This window comes from Pagrus major, chromosome 19 (assembly GCF_040436345.1).
Source record: "Pagrus major chromosome 19, Pma_NU_1.0".
In the NCBI taxonomy this organism is placed as follows: domain Eukaryota; kingdom Metazoa; phylum Chordata; class Actinopteri; order Spariformes; family Sparidae; genus Pagrus; species Pagrus major.
Window position 1 is genome coordinate 19,954,090 of NC_133233.1, and position 26,731 is coordinate 19,980,820.

The following is a 26,731-nucleotide window of genomic DNA, read 5'->3' on the forward strand; positions in this document are numbered from 1 at the left end:
ATGTAGTTTTGGAGAAGACATTTTAATCAGAAGAGAAAGATCTAAAAATTTCATACTGTTTTACTTTGTTTATATTTGGCGGACCCTGCCACCTTTCTAGCTTCGAACAGTGTTCAGGGGACCTTATTTTCCTCTGAGAACAGCTTTTTTTTTTTAACAATTTATGGAAAAAATAAATATTTCTGAGTTTGTATTATTAACTTTTCTTAAATAATAAATATCGGGATGCCCCGGTAGCTCAGTCGGGAGTGCGCGCATCCCATGCACAGAGGCCCAAATATTAAACTTCTTCTCCAAAACAAACAAAAAAAAGTTAAAAGAAAAAAATGTCTCCAAATTAAGGCTTAGTGATGCAGTAAAAAGTCGAAATTATGAGAAAAAAGTAATAATTATGAGAGAAAAAGTTATTATTTTGGGATAGAAAGTCGACATTCTGAGATAAAAAAAAAGTCATAAGTAAGAGTAACAAAGAGTACCCGTGGACCTGCCTGGTGTGTAGTCTGAATGGTAATAAAGGTTATCCTTGATCCTTAAAGTTGAAAAATTGAGATAAAAAGTCAAAATACTGAGATAAAAAGTCATAATTAAAAGGTCATAATTGTGAGATACATTACATCAGATGCAGGGTTGGTGGTTCATATCCAGCATCTCATTACACCCTGGTGCCTTAAAGTGCCCCCTAGGATGGTCCTTTCATTACCCGACCCATGCCAGCTGCTAATGCCTGACTGATGAGTTATTCTAACCCTAACACCGTGTCCAATCCCCAGCCTATCGCACATGCGTAAAACAGATCAGGTCTCTAATACAGATCTGGCAGCCACCCTTTCTAAGACAGATAAAATATAATAAAATATTCTTCCACTGCTTGCATCTATGTGTGGATGGGTGAGAGTCCAAGAACTTAAGATAGCTCCTTTATTTTTACCCAACCTTGAGGTCATGTCATGTTGAGGGGCCCTGTGTCAAACTCTGTTTTTAATATCTTTAATATTTTTGGTTGATGTTATAACAAATCTATGTTGAAGAAGTTAACAAAAACCAACATACTGTACAGAAAATCTGGAGTAAGGTCATTCAATTCACCGTGTTACAACTGAATCATCAACACATTGATAACACTGTTTTCCCAAATGAACATAAACTCAACATGTTTAAAAAAAATCTATTGCTTTTGCTGGAACCGTATTATTAGTTCTGGCTTCAGTTAACGAGGCTCATGGGAACATTCTTTTGTGAATACTTGTACGATGAGATAGCTGCAAATAATACTTCGTTAAATCTGTTTATATTATACTGAGTTAGAATTTATTTGTATAAACAATGGATACAATCTACTTTCAGATATGATGTTTTCTCTATTTTGTTGATATTGTGCTTTGGCACTGGAGAGCAACACGTGACGCTGGTTTATTTTGTCATTGCAGAAGTGTTTCACAACCCAACAGATTTTCAAATACACATATTCAAGTGGACTGAAAGCACAAAACCTTAAAAGTTCATTTTAAGGTGGAACTTGAAGCGTGTGTTGTCACATCTTGGCCTTTGAGAAGATAATGCTTGTCAAGTTGCATATATGACCCATGAGAGATTTTTTTGTACGAGGGGTACTTGAACGCAGCATGCCTTTGAGTGTCGACAGCAGCGCTGTTCACTGACCTGCTCACACATCCATGATGACACAGAGCAGAGCCTGTGAGGACACAGGACAGAGGGCTGTCTCTACTGTGAGACATGTGCATAATGCATGAAGAGAGACACGAGTCAGGTAGTCAAGAAACTGGGTTAATTATGTGTCAGGCGACGAACAGGCACCAAGAAGACCTGACAAACCGCTTTCTGCGCCATCTGTCGTGTAGTGTGGGAAACAGGTGACCTATGACTGTAATGATCAGCTTCTGCCTGGAAATACTGTTGGGCAGGACCAACCCTGCAACTGAAAGAGGGGGGAAAGCTACACAGAAGATCTTTTGGCAATTATTAGTTGGAAAAGCACAAGTATTAATAGTCTCAAGTATTAATAACAGCCCCAGCGCCCCGGCCCTAATCTTATATGCTCACTGGCAGAGCTTACTGGGACACTTAAATGGGGAAGAGCCAGAATTAATGTTATGTAACACCTGAGCTTTTTATACAATGACAAGACAAAATGTCTGTTGTGACCTTTTATCTCATAATTTTCACTTGTAGTCCTTGCAGAGGGTGTGCAACTTATAAATGCTGATATAATTAGAAGGAACAGGAATCTGGTGGTAAGCACCAAGCAACATATTGGAAATGTATTTGAAATAACCCCCAAATTACCACAATAACTAGAATTACACCAATATTATTTAATAATATTCTGCTATTTTTCTAACAAGCAGTTAATAAATAGCTGCTCATTTCTTTAACACATTTCCAGGAAACTTTCAACTTGTTTCTGCTTAACTTCTGCTGATCATGCCATTTTAATTAAATTAAAGCGAGTTGTTGCAATTTAATTTGCAACTAGTTTCTCTCCAACTTCTACAGGTCAGTACACTGAAGTACATTTTTTAATCATTGACGTTTTCACCAATTTCATTTCATTTTTAGGTAATTAGCAATTTATGGTAGCCAACTATAAAAAACTGGCATTTCGGAAAGTTGTTCAAAAGTTGGACTAATCTCCCAAAACGATAAGAATTGGTGAAAATGTTGATGTTTAAGAAAATATACATCAACTTACTGAAGTAAAGCTGGAACACAGAACCTCCATTTAGTGTCCTGCTGAGCAGAAACCTGTTGGAAGTTTCCTGGAAATGTATTAAAGAAATTCGCTGCTTATTGGAAATTAGCAGAATATCATTATCAAATCATGTTGGGGTGGTTTTGAGGTGGTTTTGAGGTAGTTATTGTGGTTATTTGGGGGTTATTCCAAAGAAATTTCAAACATGTTACTTGGTTATTACCTCCTACTATGAAATTTGTGGACCTGTGAAAATAAAGTGTGACCCTTTCTGGTGAAAAAGGCAATATCTAGGAAAAGTAACCAGACTTTTATATGCTTTTATAAAATAATTGAACTTGCCATCACATGAACTCATATGTATATCTTGTATTTTATTAGTTTTTATATATCAAATTAAGTATTTTATAGGTAATTTCTCATTTTCGTCGTGCTTTTTCGTCTCAGTTTTCAATGTTCACTTCATTGTTTGCACAGAAGGCTTCTCTGATCCTTTTTTTATGTTTGGCTTTTGAAAGTGCAGATTTTGCAGTGTTATATAAATGCATTTTATTATTGTTATATATTACTAATACATCAGGACAGTCAGGGTGACATCATGATGTACCTGCCCACACAGAAGAGGCCTAATGGCCAGTTTGTATTTATAAATACACCAATAATATACCACTTGATCAAGAGTTGGCTTTTCTTGGCATGACTGGGCTTCCATAGACTATTTTCAGGCCACAACTAAAAAAAACTGGGCAAGACACAGAAACTCTGATTAAAAAAAGAAAGAAAGAAAATCAGTGGGCTGAACTCATCGTAACCCAAAGGAACAGAATGAAGCAGTGCAGGTTATTGCCGTTTTGAACCGAATTGAGGCTGAAATTACAGACTCGCATTGATTTTAAATGGAAAATGAAGGTCGTTCTTGCAGTTAAAGCCGGCTGGAGCTCTTGCCAGCTAAGGAAGACCCAATGAAAATGACAGATGGCTATTAATTACACTGGACATTATGGGCAGTCAGTATCTAATTAGACTCATTGAGCAGGAGGAATCACAGCAATAGATATGGTGCACGGGTCATTTTTAATCATACAGTCGATAGCTTTCTATAAACGTATTCGCATAGCTTTTTATATGCTTTTCTTTGATTGTTATGACTGCAGGCGGCAATGTACTTCAGGAAGCAACAGATGTAGAAGGTTAGAAGACAGAGAATGATAATTCTTCACTGAGAAGTTGCACAAAGCTGCTGCTCACATGCAGACTTTTGAAACCGAGAAATAAGGTTGGGCTACTCCCTTTTCAAGTCTGAACAGGCAGAAAGTACACCCATAAGGCTGCACTCTCACACATTATACTGGCGTAATTTGCTGTTATGCCAAATTAATGCCTGAATAGTAAACTTTAACCATATTTATGAAGCTTAAGCTGACAGAAAAGGCAGCTTTTTTTGACTTTACTGCTGCAACCAGGCGGCCAAAGTGTAATAATTAATCTTTGAAATGTCTCGAGTGAGCTGTAGTTCAGCCCATTTCATTTATTCAAAGCTGTATCTGGCAGAAGAAGGTCTCATTTCACCCGAGATATATAAAATAAAGGCCTATAAATGTTCAAAATGTTCCCTGTGCAGTGCCACAGTTTGACCACCAGATGGCACTCTGTTATAACAAAACATACCTGAGAGCCATGAAAGACATTTTCTCTTTGATGCAATACCTGCAGCTATGAATGTCATTCTGTCTCATGATTAACTTGTCAGATACACCTCCATGTTGGGCACTCACATCCAGTTTAATGCTCACTTTTTACAGGCGTGCACAGTTGATGGCACTTTTGGAATAATCTTCTGCAAAGTAGGCTCCGATCCACAATCCCGGTAAAGTGATTTTTTGATGTTTCCTTCCACTGCAGCAAGATAAACAAGCCTAAAAGCTTCAATTAGCCCTTAAAAGGCCTATGAGCAAGCTAAAGTATATTACGCAGTGAGGATGATTCATAACATCCTGCATTAACTTTGTCAGTTATAATCCATCACGAGGTAATAGTCTAAAATAAATCTCATAGTAATTGAGATGAATCCCTCATTTCAATGACAAGTCTGGTTTTTAAGACCCAATTATCACTTTGAGTTCCCTGGCCCAGCAGATGTGTGGGGTTCGGGCTCTGAGAGGAGGAGAAGAGAGGGCAGAAAGTTGGCTGTTTCAGCAGCACGGAGGAGAGGATGGGGAGATGGACTCGGTCCAAAGGGGGATGGATCTCTTCCTGGGGCTGTGCTGCATCGGAGAGCAGGTAGATTTATGACGAACGCACACAATCTTAATTTGTGCTCAGCCCGATAATGCATCTCAAGGCCAGAATAGTTCTGCTCAGTGTTTCTTAACTGGATGTTTCTTTAATTATATGTCAGAGGCCATAAAACTCAGGAGGAGATTTTCCCACAAAGCACTGTTTTATGTCTCGGTCATTACTGTAAATTACAAGCAACAAGAAAAGAGACTTATGGAAGGAAAATGCAAAAAGAAAAGTGGGTTTATTCATTTCCATACTGTCTTGTTTTTGTTTTAATCACCCTGTTGTTACACTGATCATTTGAAGCCTTATGACACGCTCCCAGAGAGCAAAACTTCAGGGCGCTGACCAGGGAAGAAGATTGTTCACCTTAGCGAGCATGTGTGAATACATGAGGCCTCCACTCATCACACAAAAGGAAAGAAAAACAAACCTGTACAAATACTGAGTAAATGAATAATACAAGAGTAAACATATACATATTCACAAATCCATTATCATATAATACTCTCCCCCAAATCTAGCAAATATAAGCTGTTTACACACTTCGGATGGCGTGTGCACACTTACGGTATGGTTGTCAGACATGACGGTTATTACTATTGATAATCATTGGAGAAATCACAAAAAAGTTTCGATGACCTTGATGTGAAAATACACGATGGCTGTACAGAAAAGCTCCCCTTCCTCTGCAGCCCTTGGCACACCACGAAGCGGCTTTTGAGTCCTACAGTCCGTCCCTGTCTGTCTGTCTGTTATATTGCCTTTTTCTATATGATGCCACTTTATCTTTGGTGAAAAATAACTGCGTGTTCATGTTAGATTACACAAGAGAGCAGCAGCACCTCTTGTTTATTTTTACTCTTGCATGAAATTCAACTGTATCTCAGCTTTCTTCTGAAGTTCTGACACAAGATTTAACAATTAAATTACTTAAAAGCAACAAGGCTTTAAAAAAAAGAGGCTTCCTACCCCGCTTCATCCTTGCACCCTTTATTCCTCAGTCTGTGGACAAACCCACGGCTTGGCACGCACACACTCATACACACACACAAACACAGTAAATCAAGACAGGTCAGTGCATCGTTTGTGTTCCCCAAGTCTTTTTTCTCCCACGGACGCAGGGACAGAGAAGCCTTCGCCCTCCTCAGCTCAGCTCGAACCCGGCGGATGACTCGATGGCGTACAGCAGCTTGTTCCTCATCAGGTGCTGGTCGCAGAACTCCGGCAGCTTGAGCAGATTCATGCAGGTGCTGGCGGTGGGCAGGCGCTCCAGGTCGGTGCCGCCGTTGTGGATGCAGAAGACCGGGTAAAGCTCCTGTGTGCATACATAAAGTGTTAAAGGAGCAGTGCACCCAAAAATGAAAATTCAGCTTCCCTCTCAGCACCTTTCAAACACTAAGTCGATTTCCTAAATGTATACTTCCACGGTATTATCTTACGGAAGCCCTAAAGGGCCATGCATTCATACATTTTATTTCCTCCGTTTTCCCGTGATAACGAGTTAATTTCATTTGTTTTCTCGAGATCTCGAGTTATTATCTCGAAATAACAACTGACATTTCCCAGAGATAACGGGATAATTTTTCACAAGATCTCGAGATAACGATATAATTAATTCGAGATCTCGAGATAACGATATAATTCATTCGAGATCTCGAGATAATGACTGTGATATGATAGGCCTGAGATTATGGAGACGCCCGGGACCTCGTAACTGGTCAGCTATGTAGTTAATGACGACATCAGGCTCACTTAAAATTATGCGCCGATATAGCTGAAGCCTTGCGAACCGTCTTTTTAGATTATGCACACTAATGTGTATATTATCTGTAATAGCAAGGCATAATGCTATTTCAGCCTGTGTCAGGCCTTGATTGAAAAGATATGTGACGCGGTGATCGATATGCTCCTGCTCCTCTGACATTGCTACACTGAATGATGTTTCCTGCAATGATTTAATATACTACACTATTGTTTTGTTTTCTCAAGATCTCGAATTAATTATATCGTTATCTCGGGAAAACAAAGTTTCGTTATCTCGAGATCTCTAGAAAATTATCCCGTTATCTCGGGAAAACGGCAGTTGTTATTTCGAGATAATAACTCGAGATCTCGAGAAAACAAATGAAATTAACTCGTTATCACGGGAAAACTGAGAAAATAAAATGTATGAATGCATGGCCCTTTAGGGCTTCCGTATTATCTTAATGTTAATGTCCCTCTTAATATTTATCTCCTTGTGAAATTTGACATTTATCTGGATTGCTCTGGACATTGCGATCATCATCATCATCCAACATGGAGGCGCAGCAAAAAAGCGCTGTAGCATTCTCCGATGTAGATGGGGACTTTAAAATGTAAAAAAACAACCAAAAAATAAAAATAAATTTTTTTAAGCGGCAATCTTTTCAAATTGAGTCAAATTGATTAAATGAGGAGGGAAGGAAGGACTCAAACCCCGAGAGGAGGCACTGAGAAGGATTTTAAGGAGAGTTTTGTTCCCTCACTCTACTGCAGTGCAATTAGGTTTTCTTATCGTTTTGGGATCTCAGGGCTACTGGAGACTTGGATAACGCTGGACGAGCTATATGGAGCCATTTCCTGTTTGTTTTTTTTGGGTTATTTTTTTACGTTTTAAAACAAGTCCCCATCTACTTCAGATGTGTAGGAGAGTTTTGCTGTGAAGCTCTAGAAATGTTTTGTTGACTTCGTAACTTCACCTGACTTTCCATCAGCATGGGGGTGAGTAGATAATGAGCGAATATTCATTTTTGGGTGAACTATTCCTTTAATGATCGCCTGACACGTTAGCTGCAGTTGCAGAGATATATGAAACATATTGAGGCATTTAAAGACTTATGGTGTTGATGATCGCAATGTCCAAAGCAATCATGATTAAGCAATAAATGTCAAATTCCACAAGGGGATAAATGTTAAAAGAGAGACATTAAGCGTTAAGCTAATACCGCGGAAGTATAAATTTAGGAAATCAGGTTAATGCTTGAAAGGTACTGAGAGGGAAACTGGCCCACAGTTTGACCCTTGGATGAGACACGGGAGGAATGGTCATTTCATGTTGTCTATCTGGCATTTTTTAAATCAAGCCTCCCTGCGATGAGGCCACCTCATCTGCAGACTGTGACACTGACCGTGTCCATCACAAGCCCAGCCGGTCGAATACGTTCCTCCGGCCTGATTTCATCCTGCTATTTAAAGTTAGCGTATACGGTTCAGCGGCCATACTCGCCCGATTAAATGGCTCTTCGGGGGCTTAGCCGTAATGACCCCATTTTTCTGACAATTACCGTATTAAACTATCGTTGCTTATTGAGAAAGTGCCATTACCAAGGCTATCATTTTGGAAAAAAAGAGAGTTTCCATCATCTTTTTTAAATGGCTTCTCCTGACAGAGCTATTTCTCCTCTAATGAATCCTGGGCCGTTTCACGACAGCTAATTAAGGCTTAGCTGGCTCAGGCTGAGGGCCGGGTCAGGGGCCGCTCCCCCCACGAATTACCGCCCTGTTCCGGCCTGGAGAAGAGACGAGGAGGGTGGGGTGGATCCACACACTGGCCAAAGTCAAATTGATTGAATGAGGAGGGAATGCAAGACTCAAACCCCGAGAGGAGGCACTGAGAAGGATTTTAAGGAGAGTTTTGTTCCCTCACTCTACTGCAGTGCAATTAGGTTTTCTTAACTAATGACAGCCATAAAGAGTACTAAAACCAATCATATGATGATTACAGCTTCTGGTTAGACGAAGTAAGACACATAAAAACTCTTTAATGGCCCCGAGCAACACTTTCTGCTTTTTCCTCCTATCTCAAGCTACCCAAGTGTCCCACAAATCAAGTCAGCGAGAAAATGAAACGACTTCCAATTAGGAAATCATTTCAGAAATAGGTTACTAATAATGATTAAGCACTGCTGAAATAATGTTTAGAATTACAGGGGGATATAGTTTCCTTGTATGTTCATTAACAGGAAATTGCTGCGTTGTGCCATGTCACACAGAAGGCAAACGTTCAAAAGTTCAACCTGCTACGAGCTGTGAATGACAATATTTGTCCAGCCAGGATCTCCGACCAAGCCCACACATACAGGGCTGCAGACAGAGTTCTTCAACAGAGGAAGGTCATGAACTATAAAACAACAGCGGACGTGGAGATAAGACCTCACCACGCCGGCCTTATCGCCGTCTAATTTGAAAATGATCATTTTGAGGGCTGTTATCAGTCTCTGTATTTTCATTACAAGTCCATTAAGAGGGAACACGCCCTTCTGTCGAGCTTGGAAAACCTGCCAATAATGGAGAATAGAGGTAGTACGCAGTCTGATGGAGCAAAGGAGGAAAGTCTGGTTAACTCTCACCTTGAAGCCCAGCAGTGGAGGTCTGGAGCAGCTGGTGACAAACTTCAGCAGCTTGCGCTTTTCATCGTCTGTGAAGCCTTCGACCACCTCCCAAAAGATCATAATGACTGGGTGAGTGGCCGAGTACCCGCCTGAAAGAGAAAATTATATTACATAACCTACAATCACACATACATTACCCTCACCATTTAAATATGTATGTATACTGTTATTAAAATCCTAAATGACAAATTCTCAATCAGATAAAATGGAGATTCCACCAATTTTACATCTATAGGAATAATGAGTATTACCCAGTCTGTGAAAGGTATTTACTAAGCGTGGCAGTTCAAACAAAGAGACAATATCGAACAGCATCATGGGAATTGTAGGATTTATTGTATTTTGGAGTTTGAGTCACGATAGGGACTAAATGTCAGGATGTCTCAGCTTCTGCTGTTTCGCTTTTGCCTGTTTTTTTCAAATCTGTCTCTTGCTAGTACCACAACTTTCTGGAAGCACGATATTAAATCACTAAAGTAAAGTTAAATTTAAGATTCAAGACCTTTTCATGACCATTATGAATGCAATTTAAAACCCATTTTATGTCCATATGGGCAAGTGTAAAAAAAAAAATCAAATAACTAAAAAAAAACACAAACAAAACCCCTAATGCGCCTTCTGGAGGTCACTTGGCTGAGTTGCAGGAGTTACAGTACAGTACATTGTAGGTGCTGAGTAGATTGAGTTGGGTGCAGGACTTTGGGGATTTGTGGCGGCTTTATGTATTTCTGACTTCCCATGCGACTCTCATGCCTTTATAGCCTAACTTGAACATTTTCTTACACAGTGTGCAGTGGCTTCAAATTCGACCCTTTTCAACAGGCTTCAAGCAAGCAAGAAATGCATTGTTCTAAAGCCAGATCCATCGCAACACACTAGCTGGGCGTGCTCCAGTGGACTTGTGGGTAATGGGTAACTTGTGGGTAACTTGTGGGTATTGTGTAGTATTGCTGCACATCCCAACATTTAAGTGTTGTTAATGTCATAATCCAATCCTTTTTAAGACTTGTCAAAATCATATTTCAGATATTTAAGACAGAAGGCCTAAAGTTCAGATTATCTAAGACATTTTAAGGACCCACAGGCACCCTGTATAAGGGTCTCCACAGAAAGTTGGACCTGCAACATCAGCACCTACCTGAGTAGTTTGTGAACTTCTTCAGGTCATCAAGACAAATTGGCACATGAGCCCCAGATATCAGCACCTATTAAAAGACATGCATTTGAAGTGTCTGTGAGTTATAAATATGTTGCAGTTTGATGGACAGTTTTGCTTGTCGTGCACCGCGTACCTGGATCTCCTGCTGATCAAACATGCGCAGCCACTCCAGGTTGACCACGTTGGCCAGGCCCTGTCTGAAGGCCAGGCAGTGAGGCCTGATCTGTTTGTTCAATCTGTAGTCAGCCACCAGGTGGATGTAGGCTATCCGGTTGGCCGTGGTCACAGGAATGTCTTTTCCTCCAAGCTTCAGCTCGACCACCTTGTTCAAAAAGACATTTGTATTTATACAATTTCTACTGTTTTATTTAAGGAATTTCTTCGCATGTCTTGGTCCTGACAGTAGCTGAGTAATATTACAGTTAAGCAGCCATACTGTTATGTTTAATTATGCATACCGCCGAGGCAGCCTTGGGTGCCAGATGACCAACAAACAATGTAAGTGCCAGGTGCATTTAATTCAATCACAGCGAGGTAATTAAGATATTTTCCAACAGCACTCTGATTAAAGGTATGGCTCAATGTGAGTGTATGTGTGTGTGTGTGTGTGTGTGTGGTTAAAGTGCATTTCTAAATATAGCACATCCAATGAACATCTGGTCCAATGCAATTTGGCCTCAAGTTCTCTTTTCATTAGCTATAGAGCAGTTAGCACTTGATAGGATGTGCTCATCTCTGTTCATAAAGCTTGGCATATGACGACATCACAGTGGTTACAGGGGGACGAAATGTAATGTTCATCCTTTTCCAGTGCGGTTTTCCTGCATTTGGTATATGTGTTTTCAGAAAGTAATGACTTCCACAACTGATAGAGTAACTTCACACTCAAATTCACTCTCACGTCCCGTTTCTTTTATTTGCTGGGGAAATATTGGGATACTGGCATTAGTTTAACATGTTGCAGGCATCAACTTCGTAATGATGGCTTATTTACAAAAACAAATAAGGATTATCATTATGAACAATAAACATCTTGACTTTGTACTCTATTCAATTCAATACAGGTGGAAAAAGGATTTGCAAATCACTGCATTCTGTTTTTATGCACATCTTACGCAGCATCCCAACTCTTTTGGAATCCGAGTTCTGTTTCACGCCTGACGAAACGTTGTCTTTTTTCAGTCCCGTAAAGCTTGGGAGGTTTTAATCCAGTATGCGGATGCTTATTACCACAACTACCTTTGTGTAATTTTGATCAGCAATGACTTAGAGTTGCCACACGCAGGCTGTCACAAAAACTGACTGAGAGACACTTAACAGGATATTTGTTTAACAATAGAAATGAATCAGCAGCTCTCTGACGCAGTCTTAACAAAAACTAATTGATAAGCTTCACAATGGTATACAGTGCAGCGATACGGAGCTATTGCATTATAAGTACGTAAGTGTGTTCCTCTTTTTTTGTCCATCCCCTGAATGCTGCCTACAGCATGTGGTTCACTGACAGGTAATAATTTTCTGCCTTTTTTTTCTCTCCCCCCACAGTGGATTGTGATTATGTGCTAATGTAAGAGAATTACTGTCCTTATCTTGCTTGCTTTGGCTATCTCACGAGGGCAAATGCAGGGCAGACTGCTCCCGGGTGTGTGCCTAATCTTTCACAAATTGTTTTCCCTATCGTGTTTGCGATTGCCCTATTTGTGACCAGGAGGGCTACATTGTAACTCGACCATTTCAGGTGTTGTTTGAGAAGAGCTAATAAGACGCGTTAAGGCCCTGAGCAAACAGGGGCTCCGGGTAAGAGTGCAGGTCTGGGTACAGGTGACTCAGAGTGCTGGTTGGCGACTCGTCTTCGCAGCCTTGAGCATTGGGGGGGACGTGCTTAAGAGCAGCGAGTTGCTTCTGTCAGGCGTGTTCTGAGATAATTTCTGAAGGAAGGGCAGGTGGAACGGTCAACAGAGCCGCTGTGTTCCCTGTGCCGCGGCAGAGCTTAGGGCGACAGCGGCGACGTGCTTTATCTCACTCAGAGCTGAAAAGTGGTACATCATGAGGGAAATGAATTATTAACGCCACAAAGAGGGACCAAACAGGAGGAAGGAAGGACGGCTGAATGAGAGGGAGATGGAAAGAAAAAGTGAATCATTTATCAGACTCCAGTCACCTGAGCTTCTCCTAGATCATTGTTGACCACCGTGAAGTTGAGACCAAGCTCCTCCACGTCACCCTCGTAGCTCTTGAGAAAGAGGAGGTTGCGGTACATCTCTGGGTCCAGCGACGCCAGATGGTGGATGTCCACGTCTGCGCTGGTTCCCAGAAGTTTGGACAGGAAGAAGCTGGCGAAAGGCAGCTCCACCAGCATGTTCTCATACAGCGCCTGGAGGAAAATGTAGCTGTTTAGTTGGAGGACAACTGCAGGACAAAGATACAGGCTGTTTCTTGTAAATCCCCCCACAAACATCAGTCAATCAGTACAAATGAGAAAATGCTCGTAGCGTTAAACACAGCGATTGTTTATTGCTTGGGTGTCACTGAATAAAACATGATGATTAGATAACCAAGATAAACTAAATGGACTGGAGCCTGCATCAAGTACCAAGCATAATACTACTGAGTGCATATCCAAAAATCTAAATACAACAAACATTACACAACATTGCCTACTTCTTTTATATCAAAGAATCAAGTGATAAGATCTGGTCACATTTGACAGAACACAATCTATCTAAAACACACAGGCTTCTGTTTCGCCCGCCTCAAACTTTATAAATGCCAATTCTCACCTTGACCTTAAATGCCATTAAGAACCACAGCCGGGCAGGTGACTCATAAAACCCAAAGCTAATGTACTGGAATAGTCCGAAAAAGAGCCCGTTGGAGGCATTAAAATATACAGGTCTTTATAAATGATAGCGCTAAAAACCCTGACCGCATCAGCTAAATGGATTATAAATCTAGTGGATTTCCATAATGCATGCATCTTAAACACACAGGCACGCATAAATCACGGCTATTTTCTAAACACAGGTTAATTGCGCAACTTCAAACATTGTCTATTTTTTATGCAAAATAATCCACTTAGTATTTCTCTCGTGGCCGGTGCTCGTTTCAGACCATATGCGCCGCGTGGCCCCTTGAAACCTATCAATAACACTTATGCCGGGAAGAGGCAGCAGTAAGTATATGGAAAAAAACCTGTGGCCTTATTTTTTCAATGCCACTTCCTTTATTTATGAGTGTTTATTGCCAGAAATTGTGCCAAAATGACTTGGGCTGGAAAGAATTAATTATTATGGCCCAGGCCTTTTAATATAAGTGAGTGCAGTGGCAACGCAATTAAAGCAGATCGCGGCACCATCAGGTGGAATAAATGCCAGCAACGTTGCAGGTGCATTCTGTTAGCTGCCAAATACAATCCTTAATTTACAACATTAAGAATCAATAAAATTATAATGCCTTTCAAACGCATCTCTATCAATCAGGGGCGCCAACCTCACACACCTCTAAAGGGAAGTATCAGTCGCTGGAGATCAGTGAGAGGAGAGTGTAAAGGAGTCTGGTGGGTGCAGGAGGAGGAGGGTGAAACTTTCCTCGCCCTTTACGGAGTGGAGAGGCTCTAAAGCTGATGAGGTTGGAGGTTTTGTACTAATGAGAGACGAACGAGGCACAAAGAGAACCTCCTGCAGGTCGTACTACATAATGAGAAATTAGTTTTTGACAAAACCACGTCTGTAAACGATCCCATCAAGATGAACTTTTTACTCCGAAGTCTGGAAGGATGGAACCACAAAAGCAAACGTTTTCACCATTTGTGGCCTAAATCTCTCATCCTGTCAGCTGGGTGGACAAGTGAGGAAGAGCGATGATGACTGGCCTCTATTCTGATGTTCAATCCCATTTCAGTGAGTACCCCAGACAAGCCACTCCTGCCTGTAATACATCACCTCCACAACAATGGCACGCCTCGGACATTAATTAACAATATTAATCTCCCGTGTCCTTTGAGCCGCACTGTGCACTGTGCACTGTGCACGTTGCAGGCAGCGGTGATGCAATCCCAATCTTCATAAACGGTTGCCTTTTATCCAGGCAATAACGGCACTAAACAAATATCAATACACCTCTCAAATAGCCACTCAAACGTCCATTTTTATGGAGAAAGAGGAACTTAAGGAAGGGTTAATTGAAAGTCAAATTCAAATTAATTTCCCCTCGCCTAATTGCCTGAACCATTAGCTATTGAGAGCACAATATCGAGGGAGTAAGGGGGGCGGAGAGCTCGTAGCTGCTGATTGATCACTTCCAAGGAATACAGAAGAAGAAGAAGAGGAAGAGCAGGAGGAGGAGTTACGATGCTCTGATAAGTGGACTGGACCATCTCGGGCCGAGCAAGAGAGAAGAGACCTGGATGTTCCTGACTGTAAAACAGATCAAAATGCTATTACCACATGCTTTGAACGCTTATTTATGTCCTGTCTGTGTGGGCTCGCTGATTTAGTGCCAGCCAAATGCAATCACTACACAAACAAGAGGTAGGAATCATCGGCTAATGGAAGCCCTAATTGAGAGGCGACCGCTTGTCATGAGGTAATTCTTCTCCGGGTTGAGATGATAGCCCCCCCACACCCCCCAGGAGGAAGGCATCTTGATAAACAATCACTAGCACATGCATTAGGGATGATTTAGCAACATTAGGCTCTAATAAATAGTGCCATCAGAGGAAGGAAGGGACAGAAAAACAATGCCGTCAACAGATTATGCACAGGGCTAATTAACAAAGCTGAAGCTTGCACGAGTGCCAGGTTCGAGTTCTAACCCCGACCCTGAAATCTGTTTTGGAAAGAAACCACGGCAATTTCTCTGAACATTGTCAGCTTCCAGAACAAAACACCAAAACAACATCTAAATCTAAATATGGAAGGACTGCAGCCTTGACACTGACTGCAATTGATCTTAATTGACGTATTGACCATCAAATCAAAGCAGTCTGTGACTAAATCTTTCACTTAACTTAAATATTCCACATTCCTCTTTGCTTTAGGGATTTTAAGGTTACTAGAAAGGACGAAAGAATATCTAACGTCACCTTTCCGAGGATCCTGCCTAGAAAGTAGTAATGCCTCGTGAAAGAGTCTCCGACCAGCATCTCGGCGGCGGGGTTGGGATACAGCAGGCCCTCGTTGGTCGTCTTGAAGAAGCCCTGGTTGGGATTGAAGCCCGACTTGAGAAGCTCGTTGAGGAACTCACGAAAGATGCCGCCACCGTCAATGCCGGCCTCGTCCAGACCGTGAGCGTTCAACAGATGGACTCGAATCCGTTTCTTCAGGTCCGGTTCTAAGGTAAGGACGAAGAGCATGAGGAGGAATTTATAAAGATACAAAATCGAGTCAAACAGTTGAAGTTGATGGTGTCTTCAATTTCTAATAGTGGCTTTTACATTCCCAGTCTGTAATGGTTCTAATCGCATCTTCATCTGGAGATTTTACAGGATTTGGACAAAATGTCAGGTTTATATTGCTAACAATAAACTCAACAACTCATACAAACTGTTAGTCCCACAGTATCCCCATATATGCAATCATACAACTGATCTCATCACATATAAAATTATTATTACATTTTTCAAGTTAATTGAATTAGTGGGATTTTTTTCCTTCTTACCTTTTCCTTAACATTTTATATCAACACCTTCCTTTTGCATATACAAGTGTTTTAATGTAGTAACAAAAGAAAGCTGACAAATTGTCATGAATGAGTTGTTTTATCTGCCATTTTTCTTCCTTTACTTTTCCTGGAAAGCACTTTGTAACCTTTTTAAGAAAAATACTATATAAATAAAGTTAATTATAACAAATACACTACTGATAGTACAATAGACTATGCTACTTATCCACTACTATGGAAAGTAGTGAATAAGTGTTTTAACAGAATTACAGCCTTTTTAATACTCTATACTATATTCTATTTAAACAGGACACTGGTCCTCACACTTGAGTTGGAGAATCTATCTTGAGAGTGAGATTTGGCCCAGATGGCAGCTCATAAACAGTATTACATAAACCAACAATTAAATGCAAGAAAACACAATTGAAACATACAATAAAACAATGAGTTAAAGCGCTTGGCGTATTCAAGATGACACAAACAATTGTAAGGCAAGAGAAGCAGTGAGACCCGTCAAATAACATGCTGCTATATGTTTTACAAAAGCTTCAAACTCTTCAATAAGGGGAGTTGGTTACAACTGGTCCAATACTCTGACTTCTAACCTTCACGTTGCCCTTTCTAAATCAGTCAAGGTTAAGGTCAACATTTTACTTTGTCTCCATGCATGTAGAATATCTACATCATTTAGTATTATGTGCAAATATGTATTTTCCTGTTTTGTCACCCTTTATTTTTTATTAGCAATGCCTCAAGGTTATCCAGTTGATTGATTGTATTATAATGCATTTGACTTTTTTACTCTATTGTATTAACGTCTTCGGGGAGGGTTCAATTCCAAGGTCTCCCCATATGATTTACGAGCTGTATTTGCCGCAAAATGCAACATAAAAACAAGCAAACCTTTCAACTAATGACCTAAATACTCCTGTAAACTGAGAAAATGGAGGAAAAATGTAAATATATAATTCCAATACTATTAACATCTAGTGTCTCCTGTTGTTTTCCTCAACAAACACATTTTGCAAGAAAGCAATTTCTTGACCTGCCGAATATTCAAATCAAATTCTATAAAAAGGTCATCTTTCAGAATAATTAATGTACAGTGATAAATCAGGGCAGCTATAAGTTATAGACACATAAATGATATAGATCATGTCTTCAGCCCAGGTCGCCTACTACTCTTTTTAATCAGATTGCCCCCACCGAAGTGCCCTTTCAAATTCAAACACAAAAGAGGTGACTTAAAATAATTGATTCTGCTTTTATGTGATCCATTATAATAATCGGAACCACAATTATGCTTTACCGAAATTCAATATTCTGCACAAGGAGAGCGCTAACCTTCATCTTTAAAGCTAACCTGAGCCTTGATCCTCAAAATTAAGATTTTATAGAGCACAACAGGAGTTTCAGGTACAGTGTCAACATTCACTACAGCGTGCTTCCTCTCCCTCTTGTACTTGTCATCTTGAAAATAAACGCACATATTTAACACAACCTATAATGCATGTGTAAAAATCCCTCTTTTATTGAAACTGCCATGCCAAGCCGTACCGTTTTCTGGAGAGAGTTTATCGTAGGCGTCCTCATAGATGTAGTTGCGTCTGATGGTGACATTGATGCCATCGGGGAATGGCCCGTCCCCCTGCACGTCCCGTTTGTCAGCATAGATTAACCTCTGGAAGATCTACAGGACAGGTGTAAGCCCAGTGGCAGGGTCAGTGACAAATCCTCTCAGTTGTCAAATGTTTTTTTCCCCCCCGAGTAAAGATTCTGCTACGTATTATTCAAACTTTATCTTTGATCAGTTGTTTTCTGGCAGATTATACTCCCCCTTTATGGGTAGATCAGTGCAATAAGAGATGGAAAGAAAGAGAGGATAGGGTATAAAAAGCAACAGAAGTAATATCAAGTACAATTACGGCAGCTGTCTGAGATATAATTCAGACTGAAAAGGATATTCTACTATCTGTTAGCTTGACCAGTAGTATTAAAATACTACTGTAATATGACAGATGTACTTACAAAACCGACTAGACAAAAGTTGGATGTTTGCCAACATCCTGTGGTTAATCCTGAACTGATAATTGTTGCCCCAGTGGCCTGCCTGATCTATAAATAGCACCCATGATACTTCATAATACTTCAAAATAAAATACTTCATATTGAGACTATAGTTTCTGCTGTGCTTATTTCATATACTGTGTTGCTTTGCTAGCTTCTTGGGTGAAACAAATAGGATAAATGAGATGTATTGACACTTTTTTTGTTGTTGTGGTTGTGTGTCGGACAACAGTGCAATACCTTGACTCGCTCTTCGAAGGGAACCACAAAAGGGAGCTCTGTGAGGATGGCCAGATGTCTCTCTTCGGACACAGAGAGCTGTGGAGGCTCTAAACCAACTGCAGAGACACAGACAAAATTCAACATGTTAGAGTATTTCCTGATTTTAGACCATCAGTCGTCCTTGTCTCTTTGTGTTTACTACCTAAATATTTTGTGTTCGCAAGAATAAACAATTATTTTTTTCTAGATATAGAAACCCTAAATATAACTGGTATTTTATGTTAACCTTAAATTATTATCTGAGGATTAAGTACTTCACAAAATATGAAAAATATCATAATGTATTTAATATGCAATTTACTTTCTCTAGACAAAACATTTGGTCCTCATACAGATCCTAAAAGCCTTGCAGATCATCTTTCTGTAAATTCAAGTTCAAGCTGATCAATAATAACACAGAAAATGTAGACATTCCTATCTTTCTATCACTCATAAACAAAATGTTTATTTGATAGAAATATATGTTTTTCTTGGCAACTGGGACTTCATCATGATTTAATTACATTTTTAGCATCGTAGGAAGATTATTTTGTCTCCTCCACTGGGCTTCAAAGGTCAGAGTCAACTACAGGTGGAGAGGACAGAATCTGACAGGGTTTAACAGCCTTGTTCAGGGAAACTTTATCTGGAGAAATACTTCCTGACATCAGGTGTCGTCTGTGTGTAACACTACTCTAACAGTATCATTACCTCCCTCACTGCAGCGCTCTCTAAGTAAGACCTAGTCCACCATTTACAGGCGAGCCATTAAAGACATTTCCACCCTACACCCTTTTAATTACACCCTTTTAATTAACCCAACTGTGAGCTGCCCATCCACCTGCCGGCCTTTATCCATTAAGCTGATGTTTGTTTTGTATTAAACTCGGGGTTTAGACTGTTTAGCCCACAAAAAAAATTGCCACAATAGCTAAACCGCTCTTCACCCTCCTCGCTTTGCGTCCACCGCAGCTCAATTATTCTGCTCAATTAGTCAATCTGATCTGCATTTTCCCATCAGGTTTCCATCTTTGAGGAGAAATATGGCCTCCGAGTGGTCAATACATTGCTCATTCATCAGCCGCGGGCCCGTCCATTTAAGGAAATGAGAAAAGGCCAGACAAACACACCGACCAGATGTGGCTGAGTTCATCAGGTACTTTCACACTAATTGAATTTATCCCATACAGCCTCTGAGTGGGATTAGGTAGATCATACACACATAGTTATCAGCTTGTTTTCACACCAAAGAAACCTGAGATGGCTTGGAGTGAGCCAGATGAAGCTCAGCCTGTGTCAGTGTATTTTCCTCTGAGCGCCTAATTGAGCCAACGAAGAGAAAATGTGGTAATGTATTGCAGAAGGTTAATGAGTTTTTGCCACGAGGAGTGCTGTGAAAGACATCTTTAAAATATGAAGCATTTTCCCAGCTACAAAAGTATTAATGATAGCTTGTTTAGGAAGAATCATTTTCTAGTTCTACACCGGAGGACAGAGCAATTTGCACCCTAGAGACAGAAACCAGAAAGATGACTCCAGGCTCTTCTTAAGGGAAATAATCTCAATGCACAGCTCCATAGAATATGAAGAGCAAACGCAGAGAAGGTGACTTTGGGCAGCAATTAGGGTGATTTCCTGGGCTATGTATCAAGCTGACGCAAACATTACTATAAAGCATTCTACATTTTCATTCATTGCCAATAGAGTAGGTCTGTGTGGCATTTCGGATGACAGTCTGGGAGTCCAGTCGTTCTAGCTCCCAAATATTTCATAGACTATTCTTTGGCATACATAATTGCAGGATAACTGTCAAAATGATTTCAATGTTTTTCAGGCAAACATATGTTAAAAATGTTTCTTTTCAAAAGGGCCATTCTCATGAAGTGAATACAGTTTTTTCGTACCATCAAGTGTGGACTGAAGTGGCCCAATGCGGCCCATCCTTCTTGTTCGCCATACATGTCTCGCGGACGGGACGTACAACTGGGTGACCTGGAGAGAAAAGAGGTGGGTCATGAAAAAGACTTTTTACAATTTAGTTTTGTTTGTATATTTTGCTTATTTTTAACTGGTAATTTGTTTATAGCTTAGCTTACACTTATACTCACTATGCACACTCTAAATGTGACAAATAAAATCTCTTGAATCTCAAAAAAGATGAAGCTCCTGCCAGTGCCTACCAAAACTTAAAAATAACCCCTAAAAATGTATTTTCATAAAATTTTCCCCGTCTCAGTTGTTGCTTTAGGATATGTGGTTACTTGTACTGTTGTATTATTTATTGTTTCTGTTTATTTAAGGTTATCTTGTTTTTAGTTTTAAAGGTGCTATAAAGATTGAAAATTATTATTACTACGTTATTCTTATAGCTGAACCCCATGAGCCTTCATAAAGTGGTTGCTAGTCTCTTTGGGGTTCTCATGTCACAATTCAACGACAAAAGAAATTCAAATAAAATTAAAACAAATTAAATAACACATCAAACAACAAAGAACAACCCATCGCAGATTCAAAACAACACTTTCAACAGCAGCCCTGAAATAAATAAATAAATAAATAAATAAGTAAATTTTTAAAAAAGGCACCAAAATAGTTCAGAGTATAATTGCATCTTTGAAAAGCCATTCAATATATCTTTGATTGACTTTAACAAAAAGTGTTATCGATCACTTTATTAAATGGGAGAGCGGGTCAACCAACCAACACACATACATAATGGTGTGTAGCTGTCTATCATGCATAAAAAACCTCCTCCCTGCTGGTTCATCCATCTTTGTTTCCTCTTGTTTGTAAGGGAAAATAAATAGAAAAAGGCAGAATTCTATATACAATCACCTACTTTATTCACTGCAATCAATGTATAACAGAAAGCTTTGTGGATACTGCTGAATACAGAAGTGTTTTATTCACAAGCAAACACAGACATTTTATTTCACAATGAAGCTTAAATCTGGCATAATATCACATCCAGCAATTAACAAATACAAAATTTAAACAGCTGTGGTGACAGCCAAGTACCTTATCTGCTCGGATGTTGACCTCCTCAGAGAGCCAGTGACCTCCTGGACAGAAGGGTCGTCTAATGTCGCGAGCTTTCACCATCTTCACCAAGTTAGTGATGACCTGGGTAGTAGATCAAACACACAGACAGGCACACACCCGCACATTAACATCTCTAATCCACTTCATTGTAAGATAAAGAAACACACTGATAAACACTGATAAAAAGAGGTTTTCTGTGTATACACTGTTCAATAAGATGAGGTGCTTTCACTTAGAAAGAAAAAAAAGCAATTTGAGAATTTAGCCATTAGTGCGCCATTTATGGGGAGTATAAAAGAAAAACGACCTGTGCTGTCGCTCAATGTCCAGCCTTGTTAATTACCGGCGAGGTCTGCTGACATCAGCCATCGGACGGAGAATGCAAAAAGAAAGAAACGGCAAGTACCAGTGAGGCTCTCGACCGGCCCGCAGAAGGCTCAAAGATATTTCACTTTGATGTAATGTTGTGACTTTGTAACGTGCACGGAGAGCATCGACATTAGCCACAATTACAATCAGTACTCTGAAGTGGTCAGTGGGCTTTTCTTTTAACTTCTTTTCACTTTATAACCAAAATTAAAACAAAAATACGAGAAAAGAAAGAGTATTTTGTATTCATAAACAATGTCAACCTGCTCAGTTAAAGGTCAATATCAAATTTTCATATCTCGATTTTCATCAAAGGTCCAGAATCAGGACTGAAAGATGTTATAGTAGCTCATTTTACAGGTAACTTTTGGGTTTCAGTCTCCTTCGACTGGACATAACAGGCTGCTGTTGCCATGGCGAGTCGCAGTCAGACATCCGCTGTATAACCTCATGCATGTCATTGCATGGAGATTCGTTAAGGGAGCTGTTATGTCTTCCAATAACAGTTACAGCCAGTCCATTTCCATATAATACCCAGCCTAGATTATTTCAATCGAAATGTTCTTTTCTAAAGCACGTCATTTTCATAGAGCGACAATCAATCTCGGCCAATCACCGAGAGGCAACCAGAGTCCGCAATAATGGCAAGTGCAAAATGCTGTAAAAGGCGCGTGGCGATGGGTTTGGAGCAGGCCTACCCCCTGACTCTGGGAATGAATAAGCATTCCTTAATTAGCCCATCGGGTTAAGTGCAAGCCTTAATGGGCCTTTCCCAAACTCCAGCGTGACATCGTTCTCCAAACATGGCCAAGAAGAAAGTTCCATTAGCAATATTAATACAAGCTTAGTTGATCATTTTCATTCAATTAACTTCTTTCAATTAAATAGATAGCTCGACAATGGAGGTGATAAAAGATGGGGAGGGACGGCTGATGACACGAACCAAACATTAGCGTGTTAGGGGTCAGCGGCGTTAAACCGACTGTAAATCCCACCGTTCAATTTGGAAAATGCATTTCCCCTGCTCCCCACTTCTTTAATGGGTCGTTTTAGCTGACAAGAGGCCTTTGAGCAGATCTTTTATGAAAATTCCTGATGTGCTCTTCGCGTATTTGCCACCTTTCACAGAACTCCAGTGTTTCTTCTGTCAAAGACTAACAGCCAAGAACAAAGTCGCTTAATTACCGTTTCCTTGATGGAGAGCTGAGGGAAAGGAAGAGGCTGAATGAAAGGAGAGACGCGGAATGAGAAAAAGAGCCGAGGAGAATGAAGTTAATGCTGTTTTCTGCCTCATTTCCTCTTGGTAAATAACCAATGGATGACCTCCAGGGCAGCGCTCCACCTTGTCTTTGCCTGCTCATGCATACACGCTTGATTTCCACAAACACAGACAAGCATTAGGCCACTATGCTTCGATGCACGAAGAGGCTACATAAAAAGCAACCCTTATGTGAATGTGCCACATATCATGGTTTCCGCGCCGAGGTTTGAACAGAAAAAACAGAAACAAATCTTAAATTACCGTCATGAAAAATATTTAGAATGGACACAAAAATTGTCCAGAAGATGTGGTAAAAACATTAAAAATGGATTTAGGTTGAATAAACTCCTCTTAACAAATATTATTTTTTGTAGTGTTTCAACCAGACTGACAACTGAGAGGTCAGAAAGAGAAAAAGATACATCTGAGCAAAAGTTAGATAGGGAATAGAAGAAATCCCCAGTCAAACAATGCCCAGTGCACAATAATGCACAATAATGCAAGAAGGCTGTTGCTTCAGCCAAGCTATTCTTTAAGTTTATAAAATAGATACAGAAAGTTATTCAAGGTATTTAATTTTTGGAATTGGATCACAGAACATCAGCTGAACATACGGTGGACTGACAGTTCAATAATAATGATCTTGGGTCACTGACGCTTCTCTGGACTGGAAAATAAATGTATAATCAAAGAGTATTCCAGGATATTCTAGCTTTTTGCCGGTATCGCATGTAATTGTCAGGCAGATGAAAATATGAACGGCCAAAACGTCCGGTGGGAAATATGCCTAATTAATTAATTAATTAATTAATTAATGGCATATTAAATACACTAACATTGTGTGACCTATACGGTACTTGTATTGTTTAAATATTTGTGTTTTAATTGTTTTTTTTTGTTTTTTTTTAAAAGTCTTTCGTGATCTCTGCTGCCGTCTCACCACACTAAACTTTAAACTTCAGTTATCAAGTCATCTACTACGCAGGTCTGTGTGTGTGTTTGAGTTAACAAAGCTCGTGAGTATGTGCGTGCACACAGTGGCAGTGCAGCCTCCCGACCCCTCCCACTTTATTTCCCACGCTGAGTTTTAGGACAGTGGGAAAGTGAGAGACACGGCAAAGGGAACAACAAACAGAGACTGCATCAAGTTTCAAATCAAATTCAGCTGCCTGTCAGACGAGAATACAAGGCATCAGTTATTTGACAAATATGAATGAGAAAGTTGTACTTTCAGCTGTTATGTGCAGGTAGTTGTTTTTGGCTTACCTTGAAGAGTTGTACCCAGCGTTTCTGCTCGGCCTGGATGCGCTGCTGCACCTCAGTGTTCGTCTTAACACCCACACTGCGGAAGGCAGCCATATACTCCTCGCGGTGCTCCGTTTTGGTCTCGGGGTAGGCCAGCTTGATGATTCCCAGGCACGCGTCCCTCAGACAGCGAGACAGAGTCACCAGCTCTGCCAGGGTGAAGGGCATCATGGAGGACTGCGTCTGACCTGGTGAGAGGCAGAGTGGATTCTCTTTCTTTTACAGATATTGATTTTTACATTTATATGGCGGCAGGACGAAGAGCAGCTGCTGAAAACAACAGACGATAGATTATTTTTCCACCAAAGTCAAAAAGTAGTTAAGGTGAGGGGTCCATCAGGATCGGTACAGTTTTTCCAAAGTAAAATGTATGCACTTTTCAAGCACTTTCAAGGTACCTAAACCAAAGTCATTCTCAAAGCTTCTATCATTGCATCTAAATTGTTACTATAAACACAGATGTGAAGAATAAATTGTACAGAATTCCTTTATACCTGCAGCAATCAATGTATATTACCACTTAGCTAATTAAGTACCTGTTCACATTAACTTTGATTGTATATTTAATTCATGATTATTTAATTCTAGCTAATTTCGACACCTGGAGACAATAAACAGATATGATGACAAGATTGTTTCACTCTAAATATTAAAAGATTTTTGGTTTTACATGAGTGATGGTGTAAATAAAACACCAGATTATATTGAAAATTAATCATTTTTCAAAAATCCTATTCAAATTCATTCATATTCCTAACCTAACAGTTAAAATTAAAATTAAGCTTTCTTCAGCTGAGGACCATTTAAATAATTAAGCCATTTTTATCTCCTGGCCTTAAAAAATTATCACTGCTATGCACTTTATTCTTAATCACAAAGCCACCTCCTGCCACCAGCTTTCCATTATGCAGCTGCTAGACTGTTAGTTGATTTCTAAAAACAAGTTCACATTACCCCCATCCTCAACTCTCTTCATAGTTTGCATATCATTTTTAGGAATTGATTTTAAAATGTTACTGTTTTTAAGCTCTGTAGGGTTTGGGCCAAGATGGTCCCTACATCTGGTACACAACCTCAGATCCTCAGCGGCATTCCTCCTGATGATTCCAAAATCCCGCCTTGTCACATATGGTGATTGGGCTCGCAACTTCAGTGTCCTCTTTTAAATCTCATCTTAAAACGTATTTTTATAGTTTAAATCCATTTCTTTGTTTATATTACTAATGTGCTTTTATACAAATGTTCCTTGTTTGCCTTTTACCTATCTCTTTCTACTCGTTTATATAAAAGTACTCTGTTACTCTGCCTTCTTATGTTATTTTAACTTTGTAACAATGCTTTCAAAGGTGCTATATAAATAAAGATGAGTTTAAGTCGAGTATAAATCCAATAAAAAAGGATGGGTAGCCTATTACCTTCCATTTCGTGACCAAAAAACTCGCTGTCATGCACAGAGATAAGTGAGTGGCTGAAGAGAGAGCTGAAGAGATAGAAGAGGGGAATGATGCGGTTGGAGTCCTCAAACGACATCGGAGACCCTCGAGAGATCAGCTGTAGGAGCGGCACCATGGAGCTGAGGGGACAGACAGACAGGCCGAAATATGAATATAAGACTGTACGCACACAAAGATACGTTTCCAAGTAATCAGACATCAGTCAGCTCACCCAGTGATCATTTTTGTCGTCATGGAAGTTATCAGGTGCCAGAGATGCCTCAGGAAACGTGCATTGAAAGCTAAACTGTACAGAAGTCTGCAGAGAACAGAGAAGCAGAGAGACACGTTCAGTTTAAACACTTATTTTGATGAAGAGTACAGCTCTCATCAACAAGACGACATGAGTTAGAGAGCTATTTCAATCAGATGACACAATCAGTGCGAAGAACTGTAAAATGACTTTCCGACAATCTGTCTGCTGTGTTGAGATTGTTAACTTTGCCCTGTTAACCAGAGGACACAAGTAAAAGGGGGGGGGCAAATAAATGACACTGTTAACCAACATTTTCACTCATAGAATTTTCTTGGCCTTTCTCTCCCCTTTTATACCCTGTGAGGGCCGAAAAGAGATTAAATGAGCCATTAAGCTTTATTTAGGCGAGGCACCTTCCATTAGTAAACTAGTTGCTGGCGAGGGTGCCCAGCTCGGGTCATAAACAGCCCCTCTGGCTTCCTGCTGGAGCCCCATTTAACTTAATGGCCAGG

The 26,731-nt window shown here is 40.1% G+C and overlaps 1 protein-coding gene across 1 annotated transcript in view; it reads right to left on the reverse strand.

Moving 5' to 3' along the window:
- Nucleotides 1-5,212: 5,212 nt before the first annotated feature.
- Nucleotides 5,213-26,731, reverse strand: part of ube3c (ubiquitin protein ligase E3C) — a 29,950-nt gene continuing 8,431 nt past the window's right edge. Inside the window, exons 12-24 of the mRNA XM_073488407.1 lie at nt 26,196-26,282; nt 25,946-26,103; nt 24,492-24,718; nt 21,572-21,676; nt 20,458-20,545; nt 18,533-18,630; nt 17,783-17,915; nt 15,648-15,895; nt 12,726-12,938; nt 10,698-10,886; nt 10,544-10,610; nt 9,364-9,494; nt 5,213-6,308 (exon numbers count right to left, since the gene is read on the reverse strand). Coding sequence (XP_073344508.1) covers nt 6,138-6,308; nt 9,364-9,494; nt 10,544-10,610; nt 10,698-10,886; nt 12,726-12,938; nt 15,648-15,895; nt 17,783-17,915; nt 18,533-18,630; nt 20,458-20,545; nt 21,572-21,676; nt 24,492-24,718; nt 25,946-26,103; nt 26,196-26,282 — 1,915 coding nt within the window. The 3' untranslated portion in view covers nt 5,213-6,137. The remainder of the gene's footprint in view (nt 6,309-9,363; nt 9,495-10,543; nt 10,611-10,697; nt 10,887-12,725; nt 12,939-15,647; nt 15,896-17,782; nt 17,916-18,532; nt 18,631-20,457; nt 20,546-21,571; nt 21,677-24,491; nt 24,719-25,945; nt 26,104-26,195; nt 26,283-26,731) is intronic.